This window comes from Macadamia integrifolia, unplaced genomic scaffold, assembly GCF_013358625.1.
Source record: "Macadamia integrifolia cultivar HAES 741 unplaced genomic scaffold, SCU_Mint_v3 scaffold_94A, whole genome shotgun sequence".
In the NCBI taxonomy this organism is placed as follows: Eukaryota; Viridiplantae; Streptophyta; class Magnoliopsida; order Proteales; family Proteaceae; genus Macadamia; species Macadamia integrifolia.
Window position 1 is genome coordinate 278,558 of NW_024870676.1, and position 16,584 is coordinate 295,141.

Genomic DNA, 16,584 nt, shown 5'->3' on the forward strand with positions numbered 1-16,584 from the left:
TAACATATTAACATATAATATAAATACATAATTATGAAACAAAATTATAAATATAAAGAAAAGAAGACATAAAAAATACAAGTATTTATTATACTTACTTCTATGATGCCAAAATGAGTGCCTAAGTCCTAAGGTCATCCACTATATTTCTACTCCCGTCAAAGAAGAATGAAGCTCACCGTTGCCGGGGCAAAATGGTGGCCTGGATCAATGGTTCTTCCTTGTTCCTTGATTCCTTCTCAAAGCCCTTTCTTAAAACCCTTGACAAAATCCAAACCCTGTTTGTGAATCGTGTTTTTGTGTTGTTTGTTTTGGTTATTTTTGATGGAGTAAAGCTGATCCCATACATCTCAAGTGTTAACAAAACCATACACCTACCAATAAAAAATCTATATTTGCAATCTTTATCAAGTAATTTTAAAATGTGTTAAAAAAAAAAAAAAAAAAAAACCCCATAAGGCGGAGCACTGCCTTACCATCTCTAGACCGCATCAGCGCCTTAAAAACTATGCCATTAACTATAGTGTGACAATTTGAAAAACTTAAGCTTGTATCAAGCATTCACATGAAGCAGTTTTTTCCAATAAAGTGAACAAGTGCAAAAACGACAAGAGGGGGAAGGAGGTTACCTCAAAAGGGCTTCATCAAGCAAATCCTTTCTGTTTGTCATCCCAATTAATAAGACATTATTCAAAGCCTCCACACCATCTATCTAAAAACAATTTCCATTTGCTAAGTATAATGATGAAATATATTGCCAAAAATGGGGTTGATATGGTAGGGAATTTCTACATTTCCTTAAAGAGGTAAAGAAACCCCTTGAAACTAACCTTAGTAAGAAGCTGGTTCACAATGCTATCATGAACTCCAGTACCATCTCTAGTTGATCCTCTTGACTGCAATAACAACCAATCATTAACCATACAATCTCTCATACAAATGACACACATGAATGTTCAAAAGAACCCCCATATCTATCAATAGATTGACCAAATCAAGTGAATTAAAATCACTAAAAAAATTAATGGATATTCAATTACATGTAAATTTAATCACAAGAAACTATAAATGGATCAAATTAATTCAATATGTCATTAAAGCAAATGAATAGCTATGATTTGTTACCCAAAAAATAAAACGAATACGTATGAATAAAGTAGGATATTTAAAATAGGGTCGTGTATGTACAATCTCCTACCTTACAAATAGCATCAATTTCATCAAAAATGATAACATGTAAGGCACTCTCATCCCCTGAAAATAATAAAGTAGAGTATTATATACTTGAAATGAAAACCCATAACTCTACTTTCCACCCAAACCTTGTTTACTTACCATGAGTCCTTTGGTCATTCTCAGCATCAGCAAATAAATCGCGTACATTCTTCTCGGTTTCACCAACAAACTTGCTAAGCACTTCAGGCCCATTAACAACCTGGATTCAAAAGGAATAAGAGGTGGTAAAAAACAGAAGGCATGTTTGTCAAGCTGCTAAGCTGCCAACATTATACAGAAGGAAGAAGAAGCAGAAGAAATGGAAACAGAATAATAATGGTGTGAGAACACCAATTATTAAGAAGAAAAAAGATTCCAAATTTTGGTCAACAATGCATCTCCCCTCCCCCTTCTTTGTGGCGGGGGAGGGGGAAGGGAGGGGGTGCGGGGGGCATGTTCAAGAATTATTCATTTACAGACAAAAATTTTGGGCAACAAAAATTGGATACTAATTTTTTATGGTTGCTATACCTGCTATACCTAGATGTAGTCTGCATCTATAAAATCTTTTATCAAACGCCAATAACAGATCCTTCTTCCTCGGAATCTATACTTTTTACCATTTCCACTTGGCAAATGTTTTTGCAAGGTTAAAGGCTGCACTCCATAGCCAGTGGTTCACATGCTGAAGAAAGCCTTGGCTCAAGTCCTTGTCTCTTCTTATTTATGTGTTAGCAGGGGAAGTTGTTCCAAACGCAGCAGGTCACTTTAGTCTCCTCTGCAGCAGCCAAGGAGTTGATTTTGTCGAAGCTTATACTGACATAGAGCTTGTTCATCTTGGTGATCTGAATTCCAGCCGAGCATTTGTGGTGCAGTCGGGGGCAGAGTTTTCCCATATTTAAGGATGGATGGACTTTGGTTGGCTTTTCCATGGGGTTTTGATGCCAATGCCTAGTGCCGCAAGAGGGGAATGGCAATTGGATGGTTTACATGAACCTACTCAAAGGGCAGTTATAATTCTTGGAAGCAAGAGGCTGGCAATGTGTTTAGGCCTTCAGTCCCACATCGGGGAGATTTGGACAAAAGAGGAGAGAGGCCACCCTATAAATGCGGGTGTTCACTTAGTCATGGAAATGGGAGGGATGCCCAAAGGCCTGACCAGAATCTTCCTAATTAAGAGATTCTCTTCAAGTTCAAAGTTATTTTATTTTAATTTTTGTAATAAAAAATATTAATATTTACTAATAAATATGAATTATTTGTAATAGTTCATATTAATCGGAATGACTCAATAAACATATATAAACATCAAACAAGCATGATATATTCTGAATCTTTCGAAATAATTCACAATTTTGCAACCATGGGCATGTTACAAATCTTAACAAAGAGAGAATGAGAGAAAGATTTCCTTCGACCATCCACCTAAAGAGAGAAAATATAGGGAAAATGCAGTAAGGAAATAGGAAGCAAATTAATGGGTTAGAACAAGTAAAGAGAAAGCCACAATCGGTCAGGGAGGGGTAAGTTTGGCCAGAGAGTAACATATTGGTCTTCTATTACAAAAACATGGGACCTCCAAGAAATAACTCTTTTATAATCTTTCAATTCCTACTGAAACAACCACAAAAAAACAGCTATACCCAGAACTACTAAAACAGGAAATAATCCCCATGCTCCAAATGCAGTTCAAAACTGGAACCATTGCACCTTCCTGATATTTGTCACTTATGCACATTAAGAACTTGGGGTCTAGATCACTCAGAAATCGCAATGATCCAATTCTTCAAATGCAGTTCATTTATGAAGCATTTGTATCCACCTTAATATGATCCATCAACTTACATGCATATTTACTTTTTCAAGTACAATATGAAAAACAAAAATTCAGTCATCCCTATACCTTTGGTTCCCTCCCATTTAACATTTTCCCAATCTGACGAGCAATAAGGGTTTTTCCAGTGCCAGGAGGCCCATGAAGCAGCATTCCCTTGACATGCTTGATGCCCAATCTGGAACATCAAAAGATTTTGTGATGAGGAATAGAAATAATGAAATACTAGAAAGCAAGTGTCTAGAACTGAGGAAGTTCAAAATTAATTGTAAGTATAAATTACTTATTGGCTACATGGGGAGGGAAGACACGAGAGGCAAATGCTCTTCGAAATATATCTGCAAATTCTGCACTTAGACCACCTATACCCAGTGACTGAAGATTAAACTCCTTCTGCCTGAAGATGCTGCTGCTGGCAGCTTCTCGTTGGTTGACAATCTGTAGAATTCAGTTGAAGACAGTAATCAATAGAAAAAATCCCTGTTTCACAACATTTTCCAACCCCCACCCCCCAAAAAAAAAAATAAAACCTTCTTCCACATCACCTAATAATAATAAGAGTTTAATCAGTCAAAAATTAAGCAAAACAAAAGAGCAAGCACATGAAGATGACCTTTATGCCACTGGCATTTGATGCTTCAAAAACAATATATGTTTCATTTGTTATCATCCCTCTTTCAGGGCCATTAGATTTCTCCTGACCCTCCACATTAGCACGAGTGACAGTAAATATATAATTGTTCCCATGATATTCAAATGATACCCTTTGTCCTTCAGTCATGACCTGCACCACATCAAAGCATTTTCAGATAGATACCAAGGAAATGCATAAGCTACCTACAAAGAAATAGAGAAAGGTAGTAACAAGAGTACACTAGTACATATAAAGGTTAAGACGCAATGTTTACATGGATGCTAGATTAGGTGTCAGAGTCAGACACAGACATGGGGTGTTGGACTAGAGAAACCAAAAATGTAGGAATCTGGAACTCACATAAAGGAAACCTACTTATTTTATAGAAATAATATTATGAGTGCCATTAATTTGACCCAATCAAATATAAAAGCAGATAATGCATATAAATACAAAGCACAATGTAAATTTTCCTAGTTTAGGCCCAAAGTATATGGAATAATGGAAGTCTTCAGTTTTCATTTCTAAGAGTAGAGGTTTTAGAATGGTGGTTTTATTTGGCTAGGAACCTCTTATCTATTATATCAAGCACTTAAAGAGATGCAAAGATAGCCGAACCCAAGTCCACAGCATAACCATTCCACATGTGAATAGATGAAAATCAGTCCCTAGCATGTCCATCCCCCTCGAGAAATCTATCTATTTCAGTCCCCTTTGGTAGACTAACTAAAAGATGCACAAGTAGCCTTCACATCTTTAGCAGTGCTACTCTTTATGTTTTATACAAAAATAAAAATAAAAACCTCTCCCTATGTGCAGGCCCACACACACACACACAGAGCTCTACACATGGCACCAAGAGTACAGGACGCAGGGGCACCACAACACACTCCCTAGTCGCTACACCTACCAGGGATTGAACACCCCACCTCCTAGCTCTCATACCATGTTAAAACCGCTTATCCCAAAAGCTAGAGTTATTAGGAAGGGCACACAACAATGTCTATAAACAGTATGCAAGTGCAAATGTGTGTGTGTATTAGAGAGAGAGAGAGAGAGAGAGAGAGAGAGAGAATGTGCGTGGGGAAGGATCTGACAGGGGGTATGGAACCATAACAGCATCATGTGACAAATGCTTTAGGGTAAATAGCCATGCCCACGTAACAGAGAAGACCAAGAAAAAATTAAGTTCTCTCAATTTTGAGAGCAAACAGTGTCATTAATGCAGGAGTAGATTACAAGTAACTAACTCCGCAGTTTATAACCCCAAACAATACAAATAGGACCAGGAAACAAAGAAATAAGACCATCAAATAAACCCCCAAGGATACAACCCATATAGGAGCAAAACCAGCCCAAAACCCAACCCGATAGGAGAGAGAAAGACCTTCTATAGAGTTGGAGAGAGAAACGTGCAGCCAGGTCTGTGGGAGTCCAATTGAGTTGCACTTTTGGGTGTAAATAATCCCTAGGGAGGGTACCAAAACCCCCAAATATGAAGGGCTTCTCACGGCTGGTTATGGAGTTATGCGCTTTCTTGATTTTCAGACCTAGGAGAGAGAATGTGAAGAATTCCGCAGGAATAACAACTTGTCTTCTTCAGATAACCTTTAAGAGAGGATGGATTGATCTTCTTAGAGTATAGAACCAGTCCTCCAAAGGATCTGCAAATCAGATCTCAAACTTGGGCAGCAATGAGGGTCGATTGGCTTCAAGAGCAAGAACTTTTTGGCTGGCTGATTATGATTTTGTATGCTTTAATAGGTCTGAACTTCTAATAATAATAAACAGAAAATAAAAATAGAAAAAGAAGAATCGATGGAGGTTTGAGAAGGGTGAAAGAGAATAAAGGAATGGGTATCTCACCCCTCAGGTTTTGGGTATCACACCCCTCAAAGGGTTAGGCATCTCGCCTCTCAATAACAGTTTTTTTAGCTAAAGAGTAATCACTCAATAATTTATTCATTCAAATCTCTCAAATTATAAGTACATATAGGGGTGTCAATCGGTCGGTCCGGCTCGGTTTCGGTCCGGGTTGAGTCAGTTTCGGTGTGGGAAAGTTGAAACCGAAACCGAACCAATAAGGAAATTCCGGTTTCGGTTTGGTTTCGGTTTCGGTGTGGTTTGGTTTCGGTTTGTCTTCGGTTTCTTAAATCGATTTGTAACCAGGTTGGTTTTGGTTTTTGGTCTAGTTTGGATTCGACTTTCCATACAAATGTTTACAAAACTATGCAAATTTTGATTTTTTTAATGAATTTTGGAGTGTTTCGGTTTCTTACCGGTTTGGTTTCGGTTTCGGTTTCGGTCCGGGTTTTGAGCCGGTTTCAGTTTGGTTTCGGGTTCATCCAGTTTCCGGTGCGGTTCGGTTTGGTTTTGGGGTTGCAATACTCCAAACCGACCCAATAAGGCTTCGGTTCGGTTCGGTTCGGTCCGTGTTGTTATCTGTTTGGTCAGGCCGGTTTTACCGGTTCGGTTTAAGAATTGACACCCCTAAGTACATAGGCTCCTCTATTTATAGAGGGCAGAATAGCAATCAAACTGCTACTAGGAGCTAGTTTCCCAATAGGACTAGACACTCCTACTACAACTAGGAATTCAAAATAGGACTAGGACTTGACTTTATGACTCCAACATGGAGTAGGACTAACTAACTAACAGTCTATATAGGACTTTACAACCGACCAATGGCCTAATGGGCCTTTATTGAATTAAATAGAAACTAACTAAACTAATGAATTAAATCCCTTTTTTCTACCTTCTACCCATATTTTAGGCCCATTAAAGTGACTCATTTCAAAGAAAACTCATGGCATCCAAAGCCCAACATATACATAACACAACCCAACAAAAAACAACATAAAGCTCTTTTGGTTCCTTTACCTAGTGGTTCCTAATCGGTTCCATTGATGGTTTAAACACAACTTCATTCTTGAACTCCTTAGGATCTTCCTCTGGGTTGTTCACAATCATCACAGTTGTTGTAGTGTCAAGTTCCATAGTCTCAACCTCATTGTCCATTGTGGCAACCTTGTTGCTTTCGACTTCTCCCACATGAGACTCGTTGATGGGAACATCAATGACTAGTTCTTCCTCAACAATAGGAATGACTGAAAAACTTTTAACACTAACCTCAACTTTTGACTCTAGTTCACTAGTCAGAGGTGTCTTCTCTTGTTACTCCTTGCAATAGAGGCCGATGATTCTTTTATGCTATTGTCAAGTGTGGGTGGCTTTTGGACATCTGGTGGAAGGAAGTACATGTTTCGTTCATGCTCAGATAGGTACATGCCTGCCAACTCATACTGCATCTCATCCCACGTTCTAGGTTTACATTCTTGAGCTTGAAGTTGCCTTTCACGGACTCTCCATTGCATTCGAACACAATCACTCATCTGGGAACATGCATATTAGATTTTTGTCTTTGTTAAGTTGTAGTTATCAAAGTACATGTCCAATTCACGCATCCATTCAAGAAATTCCCCATGAAAATAATGTGGTTGATCATTAGATTGGGCAACAGTAGCTATATTCTGATGGGAATCCTGTGGAGGGAAGAGCCTTCTTTGAAAATATACAGGGAGGTATTGTGTCACTAACTCGTACTTCATCTCTTCCCAAGTCCTAGGCTCATGTCCTCAAACTTGGAGTCGCTTTTCATAGACTCTCCACCAATCTCTAACATGACCAATCAACCAGAAGCAAAGAACTTGAAGCTTTTGTGTCTCTGTCAAGTTATAATAGTCAAATATTCCTCCAGAGGATCTAACCAATCAAAGATGTAGAATGTATCCCTTTGTCCAGCGAAATAACGAACTGATGGAACCATCTTCGGTTAGGCCCTGACGGATTGTTTGGAGCTTGATTCAACCGTACCTCTGATACCACTTAATGCAGGAGTAGATTACAAGTAACTAACTCCGTAGTTTGTAACCCCAAACAATACAAATAGGACCAGGAAACAAAGAAATAAGACCATCAAATAAAACCTAAGGATACAACCCATATAGGAGCAAAACCAGCCTAAAACCCAACCCGATAGGAGAGAGAAAGACCTTCTATAGAGCTGGAAAGAGAAACGTGCGGCCAGGTCTGTGGGAGTCCGATTGAGCTGCACTTTTGGGTGTAAATAGTCCCTAGGAAGGGTACCAAAACCCCCAAATATGAAGGGCTTCTGACGGCTGGTTATGGAGTTATGCGCTTCCTTGATTTTCAGACCTAGGAGAGAGAATGTGAAAAATTCCGTAGGAACAACTTGTCTTCTTCAGATAACCTTCAAGAGAGGATCGATTGATTTTCTTAGAGTATAGAACCAGTCCTCCAAAGGATCTGCAGATCAGATCTCAAACTTGGACAGCAATGAAGGTCGATTGGCTTCAAGAACAATAACTCTTTGGCTGGCTGATTCTGATTTTGTATGCTTTAATAGGTCTGAACTTCTAATAACAATAAACAGAAAATAAAAATAGAAAAAGAAGAATTGATGGAGGTTTGAGAAGGGTGAAAGAGAATAAAGGAATGGGTATCTCACCTCTCAGGTTTTGGGTATCACACCCCTCAAAGGGTTAGGCATCTCACCTCTCAATAACAATTTTTTTAGCTAAAGAGTAATCACTTAATAATTTATTCATTCAAATCTCTCAAATTATAAGTACATAGGCTCCTCTATTTATAGAGGGCAGAATAGCAATCAAAATACTACTAGGAGCTAGTTTCCCAATAGGACTAGACACTCCTACTACAACTAGGAATTCAAAATAGGATTAGGACTTGACTTTATGACTCCAACATGGAGTAGGACTAACTAACTAATAGTCCATATAGGACTTTACAACCAATCAATGGCCTAATGGACCTTTATTGAATTAAATAGCAACCAAACTAATGAATTAAATCCCGTTTTTCTACCTTCTACCCATATTTTAGGCCCATTAAAGTGGCCCATTTCAAAGAAAACTCATGAAATCAAAAGCCCAACATATACATAACACAACTCAGGGCTTATTTGCAATAAAATAAGCCCAAGTGACTTATCTACATCAATCATACCCAAATTTTTACAAACATTGCCAAATGAATTTGATAAAACATGCTGTGAGAAACTACCTTTCGAAGTGGAGCAGATACCTAGATGAAACTAAATGGCACAATAATACTCTGCTCACACCTCAGATTCCAAAATAGAAGGGCTGAATCCTCTAATGACACATGTTACATATTATATAGGGTACAGAGCGCAAGAAAGAGCAACCCAGTGCACGAGGTTCCCGCTACTGCAGGGTCTGGGAGGGGCAAGTGTACACAGCATTGCCCCCTGCTTTGCAAGTGTACGCACATATTATAGGGTACAAACAAGTCTAAAACCTCTCATCTTCAACTAGACAAAGGTAAGAATCCAAACGAAAAGAGAAATTTGAGGATCATCTTCACCCTACATATATTTGATCCGCCAGCATTCATCCAGCCCATTCCCTAGCCTCATCTTCCATATCCTTCTAGGAAGTCCCTCACAGGGAACCTAGAAGCTCAGCTGCCAAACTTAATGAGCGTAAAAGGGTATCAATGGGAAGGTCTTGTAATAATGCGTACCCAACCCATATATTGTCATATACTTCCCTACATGCCTTTTCCCTCATGTGATATGGTCAGGTTAACTAGCTAGGACCCCACATGTGAACCAACTGGTACTCTTCGTTCTACCCCACCCACCCTCCCCCCAATTTTATTTTTTTTCCCAAACCGTACACCTAAATAAATTCTGGAAGATTTGAAGATTCAGGTTATTCATCAAACAAGTTTCTTCCCAATCAAGCCTTTACACACAAATTTAATTACCAACCACCTAAATACAATCTTAAAAAGCCTCATACAATTTCAAGCTAATCAACCATTCCTCCTCCAAGACCTAACCTTCTTGCCATCAACTATTCTGGAAGCCAACTTTATTAAAAACTTTCCACTGATTTCTCATTATATTCATTCATATACCCACCCCAAGAGATATCCTAACTGGTCCACATTCCAAACCCGCTGTCAAGCACAATTTCTGCATGCAATAAGGTGATTCACTCTCAAAGTTAAAATATTATTTTGCCAGTTCTGCTCAACTTCTGGCAATTTCACCATTTCAACCCCCATCAAGACAAAAATGTCTTGCCAATTTTGACAGATGTCACTCTAAATTTCGAACATTATGTCCAATAGACAGAAACAGAAATACAAGAATTGTTTCAATAGTGTCTATTTCCCCCCTATTTTCCCCCCTTTTTTTAGAAGCAGGAAAGGAAAGAAAAGAAGGGGCTAACCCTGAAAAATGCAGAAGAATAACCCAACCAGAAAGGAGTCAGTTGTATGTATATCCAAGAAAAGTTCTCATTGAATCATGAATTAATTGCTCCTCAAGAAACCAATGCTCCATCTTATGCTTTCATTTAACAAAAAGAGAGAGAGAGAGAGAGAGAGAAGTGGGCTCCACATTATGCAATGAGAGAGAGAGAGAGAAAAAAGGCTCCACATTATGCAATCCATTTGCTTTACATTAAAAAACTTTCCATCAACAAACTTTCCATCCCCACCACCCAAAAATAAACAAATAATATATATGTATATATATTATGCAATTCATTCAAGAGGAGCAAGCATTGGCATCATTGCAGACTTGCAAGCCAATAGGGACCATAAATCATATCATCACTAACCAGATTTATCAGTATCGATGCCATGCAGAAATTTATGCTAAGTTGATCTGATGAACATTTCCCATTCCCAAGCTAAAAACTAACTGAACTTATAGCTGCAACCATATCCTAAGGCAGGGATGACATTACATTTTCAAACAACTTTAATAGTAAATAGGCATTCAGAAAACTGCTAACAAATGCACAAATATATAATATAGGAAAAAGAAAAAAAGGCAAGAAAGTAGATTTAATACACATGTAACTTCTACCTGGTCAATAAATCTCTTCCGAAGTTGTTGAGCCAAAAGAACAGCATCGATCTGAAAAAGAGTATATCTATTTGAGTCATAGAACCATCCATAATCAACTTCAATACTAAAAGGACTAGGTAGATAATTGTGCATGTCTCAATGCAAGAAATCAAGCAGACAAATGAATTGAGCAGCGAGCTGCATTATCAGATTGAATGACAAAGACTAAGATGCAACGTATTCAACAAAAAGAAATACCTCTTCCCTTTTTTAATCTTTTATAAGTTGAATATTTTAATGATAAAAGTAACACACACCATATTATCTGATCAAAAAGCATACCTGTTCACTTTTTGTACCTTTCTTTACAAACTCCAACTCCAACGTAAGCAATGCCAAGTTGCAATTGTCAGGTGGGACAAATCTAGTACAGTATTACCACAACACGATTATAAGTCTGCAGACAGGTACACCAAAATATCCAAAATATGCTCAAACGAAAATAAACAGATTAACCAAGGAGTAGATGACTAACCTGCTCGCAGATACTGTGTCCCCAGTAGAAACTCTAGCATGACGACGTTGGATGGCATTCAAAGCAATACAACCATCACGTATGCCTTCATGGGCAGTATGTTTTGGTCAAGAGTCAACATTTTCAAAAAAGGGATTCCACTACAATATTTTTAAATTGCTTGAAATATTTATTATACCCCCACACAGAAATCTATAGTTTCTAAAAATGTGCTAAATTGTTGCTCCTATCAAAATTTTGCACTGCATGTCTTCCAGCGATCCATTACCACTATAAGAAAAAAAAAAGCTGAATACCAAACACTCATACAATACAAAGAAATGATTGGTAGATAACGAACAATTAGCCAACTAAAATAACTGGCGACCAGAATAAAGAATACGATTCATAAATCTGAAAATAAACACAATCAGGTAGGAGGGGCAGATGAACAAAGGAATATGCAAATGACAGACACAGGCAATGCACAAGGCTCACACATCACATTCCTTCAGGCATTCCCTCTGAAACCCAAACAGATATTTCAGCTAACTCAACTCGACGAAGCCTTATCCTAGCTATTTGGGTCTTCTACAGAATCCAGCATTCCTGCTCCACCATTGATATCCTCCTTTTCCTCACAGACCAACAGGGTTGGATTGACTAGAAATTTACATAACATAGTAAATAAAAGGAGAAACAGAATTGACAAATTCAAAAACTAACGTTTGCACATACAACCAAACTTGCAACAAAAGATAACAAGCTTTCGATCGTACAGAGTTTTGACTCTTAAAGTCCAAATTGTTCCTCAATGATGCGCTTGACCATTATGTGGACTTTCCCAGAGGTCAACATCTGGAGTTTGGCCTCAATAACTTCTCTCAAGTAATTGTAGGGGTCTTTGACTCTTCAAAGAATGCTGAATAGAATCTCATTTGCAAATGTTTGATTCACGGACTGATTCTTACAATTGTTTTTATGTGGAGACTTCTTCTTATTTTCTCAAGTGATAATATTTCACATGTATTGGATTTCACATGCCTTCTTCTTATTTTTTTTGCAAGGACCATCCACATAACTGTTATTTTAGTGTAAGAATCACTTGTGATAATCAAAGAAGCAATTCCCAAAAGAATCTCTCTTAAAATTGGGATGTTATATCAAAGGCATCCAAAGCATCCGAAATTTAATGACCTAAATAAGGGATTAAATTTCTCCTACGACATTGTGTCCTACCAAACCTATTTCAATATTCAACGATCTCAAGCCGATTAAACTACAAAAACACTTAGCAATTAAGCATCGGCATACCATATTGAAATGATAAAATAAATACAAATAAAAACTCACACTTGGAAATCATGGAACACACTAAACGACAAACCGCGAATGAATTCAAGGATATCGTAGAGAGAGAGTGAAGACATCAGCCACCAATGCAAGACAGAGATTAGATCCAGGGACCGAAAACTTCCGAAGATCGGAATTAGAACAATAAGCAAAATTCGTAAGCGCTAGATCTGCAGCTGGTGTGTTCGTGACGGTCATGGTCATCGGAGCATTTGCCGAAGAACCAAATCCGAATCTTCCCGCCATTGGGGCAACAGGGAAAGAGATCAACGCGAGTAATCTGAATTCCCCGGAAATGAATCAGCAATTTGCTTCGACTCTAAGAAATGAAGAAATAGGGAAGGGAAAGAGATCAACGCGAGTAATCTGAATTCTCCGGAGATGAATCAGCAATTTGCTTCGATTCTAAGAAATGAAAAATGGGGAAGGAAGCACGGAGCCCAGAAGTCGTAGGCGGTTAAAGCTTCGAAAGAGCAAATTCTGTATTAGAGGTTCTCTGACCAGTCTGCAGCGTACCCTCCCCTGGCGGCTTTGAGAACGTTCAGGCTTAAATTTGATTCGAACATGTCCTAAGCTACGTCATCCTGACTTAAATAAATGACACGCGGAATACTCACCCCCAATGTGTGACCTGGCTACGGAGCTGCCTATGTACAATGCCATGGCGAAGGGGCAGCAGTGAACGGATACAGATCCTCACCAGTCGCTGGGGTGCCCAGTGTAAATCGGACAACTATGAGGACTTTGGAGTGTGTGTCCGGATCCTTACAACCAATACATGTGTATTGGGCATCCAACGCCATTGGAGGGGATCTAAATCCAAGATGGATCCATCGGTCCATCCCCACCCCTTCCTTAATTTCCATGGTATTAGGGCGGACTAGGGCTCGATGTTGGTCACCGGTCCATCCCCACCCCTAGTTTTCCTTTTTATTTTAAGAGCTTTTTTTTACTAGTTTACTCTTGATTCATACCATGTCACCCTTTGTTAGTTAATTCACGTATAATATAGTTGGAGCTGTCTCAACTCCCTACTGTATTATATACATATAACCGAATTATTGGGAACAAATTTACACAAAAATATTATAGAGAGAGAGAAGAGACCCGGAGGTGTTTCATTGTCATATTTCTTTCCTTGATCCCCACCCCCCATTCCCCATCCCTGTTCTCTCTTTTACCTTTTATCTTTTTCTTTGATAGATTCCATGTAACCGATCACATTTAATTGAGAAAATGTTGAGTTGTTATTTATAAGAAAAAAAGAAAACAATGAAAAAAAAAAAGGGGAAGTTCTGAATGCATATAATTTACGTATCCATATTAAACAATGGAAAAAAAAAATTAAGAAATGGACTTCAAGGTATAAAAATCCCTAGACAACCCATCAACTAAAATCCAAAACCCTTACCCCCTTGGCTTTCTTCCTCCTCATTTCACATGTTCTTGGCCTTGTTTCATTGCTTGGAAAGCCATAGCTCTTTACCCTCTCCCTCATTCCCTCCTCCCACTAGGGATATCATAAGAACTCGGCCAGCCCAACTTACCTGAGCCCGCCTTAAGCCTAGACAAGGCTTGGGCTGAACTGTTCAACACACAGGGCAGGCTTGGGCTTGGATGCTGAAGCTCGAGGTTAGGCTGAGCTGGGCCTAGGCTGAGCCCAACCTAACCCTAATGTATACCTCATTCTTTGTGTATAAAAATATAATCTTCACTCTATTTAAGATTATTTTTTTTTTGTCGTGCAGTGTTTATATGAATTCATTTTGATGTTTGTATTTTAAATGTTATGCCGAGTTAAAATACCTTAGATTAGGGCTAGGGTTTTGAAAAATCTGGCCCAACTCAGCCCATTGACTTCCCTATCTCCCACCACCATCCCCACCCCCACACCCACACTACCTGTGGCAGTGGTGCTAGGACACCATATGTCAAACTCCCATCACATTGTACACCACAGAGTCTGAACTATGAACAACAAAAGATGAGAAAAAAAATGGGAGAAGAGAGAGAGAGAGAGAACCCAACTTACCTTAATTCGTTTTTGGAGTAAGCCCCAACCACCTACCTGGAGAAAGGGAAAAAGACAATGGAAGCGGGTTTAAAAGGACAGAGAGGGATTAACCGGCGCTAGTGCACTCACTATGTTGCTCGTATATCCTCATTGGCAAAGTATGATGCTGCGAGCATGTGATAAGGATATAGGAATTGGTCTTGGGATCGGCTTCGAATATTAATCTTGATCCAGATCGATTAGTATTGGGTTAGATTGATTACAAATACCTCTTATTTTTATTAGAAATAGTTTTTTTTACCGTTTTACTCCTCGTCCATATTGATCCATTGATGCAGTATCGTGACAGGATCTGAATCGGTCTTAGCTGATCACATGCATTGTGGGTGGAGACCTTTAAGTGGGAGAATTTGTTTAATTTGTGGTGCACTTATTAGTTAATTCATTTATAATGTTTACTATACTTCTAATTTTATTACAGATTATCGATTAATTTGTTTTTAATTTTGAACCAGTAATAAATTTATATAAATATATTATGTTTTTAGTCTCGTACTAGTTCAATCTCAACCTTTAAAACCTGTAACGTTAATTTCCCCTTTTTATGATTTTAAAAAATGTTCGACCATATATATGGCCATTGGATTCAAGTTTTGAACCATTTAAAACACATCCACTTCGAAAACTGTTATTTTAGTTTTTTTTTTTTTTTTTTTTTGTATGAAATGAAAAATGGTATCATCATAGAACTTACAAACATCCCATGATCCCTTGACAATCTCATGCTCAATAAAAGCATATTTATTATTGAAAAAATGATTTTGAATTCATTATAGTATTTTAATGATCATAATGCACATTGCAATAAACTTTAGACATAAGTGGTAACTAATGAGAAAAGCATGGACCACACTATACAATACAATGCATTTTATGGGAAAAAGAACCGTAAAAGGCAGCATGGCCCTTACGCTTAAACACATTAGAGGGCAAAATGACCTTCCTACCCCACAGAAAAGGTGGAAAATCTATCATTATTGATGCTACTACGTCAGAAGTCACGTTGCCTTTTTACGAAACTCTTTCCATTATATATATATATATATATATTTATTTATTTTCATGGGGTTCGACAGGTTTTATAACAAGACAAAAAATGTTATGAAGGCTTTATATTTGAAATTGGGCTTTTATACATTGCATATTTCCACATTTTTTTTTTTTTTTACCAAAATATGTAATGATTGATTTTCACTTTTGACATAAGGGAAAATGATGTCATTCTACACAAAGTATGGTTTAGTGCCTAAAATGACATGAGTTAAATAGTGGAAAAGGAATTATGAATCACACCCATCCCTATCCTCTTTCGATCGATCATGTTGTTCTTGTTGTGGGTGAGCATCAGAGTTTTTTTTTTTTGGTAACAGTGAGCATCAGAGTTAAATAGTGGAAGAAGAAGAAAACAGAGACCATTCCTCTGTCTATAAACTGTTAGCACATCTAATGTTCAGTATTTTTTGGCAAATCTTCACCTAGGCTGATGGAATTTTAGTTATAGACACATTAAATTCGGCAACTATGAAGGAGGAAGGAGATGAAATGGACAAAACATCTTTCATTGAAGAAGAACAATGTGAAAAAGGCATAAAAGACAAAAGCACAGATGGAGTGGATCGGTATGGGATTGATCAAGATTGGGGATCAGTCTCGAGTGATACTAATTCGATCCGATTTTTAGAATCATGCTCTTTGATGTCCTCATTAGGACACCTGTATCAGTGTAAACACTCCATTTTATCATTTTGAAAGTTTTTTCGTGATATTGTGGGACACTAAATTAGAGAAAAATGTTCTATGACTTGTGATAAAAGAAAAATGTTTTCAGTTCTCTAGTTTGTAGACTCTGTATGATAGGAATGATTTTTTTTTTTTTTCTAGTAGAAGAAAGAAATTTTATGATCAACAAATATAATTCACTCCTAAAGTCAAATCATCAGTACAAAGATTCATCATTTTACAAGGTTAGAAAGAAACTTTTACACAAGTAAAACGCTTCCAAGTGATGAACAGTGGAAGAAGATCTGAAAGT

The 16,584-nt window shown here is 37.9% G+C and overlaps 1 protein-coding gene across 1 annotated transcript in view; it reads right to left on the reverse strand.

Annotated features, from left to right (window-relative positions):
* The window catches only part of LOC122071779 (vesicle-fusing ATPase-like), a 30,782-nt gene extending 17,772 nt beyond the window's left edge, over positions 1 to 13,010 (reverse strand). The window contains exons 1-11 of the mRNA XM_042636186.1: positions 12,534 to 13,010; positions 11,147 to 11,242; positions 10,954 to 11,035; positions 10,630 to 10,680; positions 3,663 to 3,833; positions 3,333 to 3,487; positions 3,119 to 3,227; positions 1,336 to 1,435; positions 1,199 to 1,254; positions 831 to 896; positions 630 to 712 (exon numbers count right to left, since the gene is read on the reverse strand). Coding sequence (XP_042492120.1) covers positions 630 to 712; positions 831 to 896; positions 1,199 to 1,254; positions 1,336 to 1,435; positions 3,119 to 3,227; positions 3,333 to 3,487; positions 3,663 to 3,833; positions 10,630 to 10,680; positions 10,954 to 11,035; positions 11,147 to 11,242; positions 12,534 to 12,724 — 1,160 coding nt within the window. The 5' untranslated portion in view covers positions 12,725 to 13,010. The remainder of the gene's footprint in view (positions 1 to 629; positions 713 to 830; positions 897 to 1,198; positions 1,255 to 1,335; positions 1,436 to 3,118; positions 3,228 to 3,332; positions 3,488 to 3,662; positions 3,834 to 10,629; positions 10,681 to 10,953; positions 11,036 to 11,146; positions 11,243 to 12,533) is intronic.
* Positions 13,011 to 16,584: the final 3,574 nt, after the last annotated feature.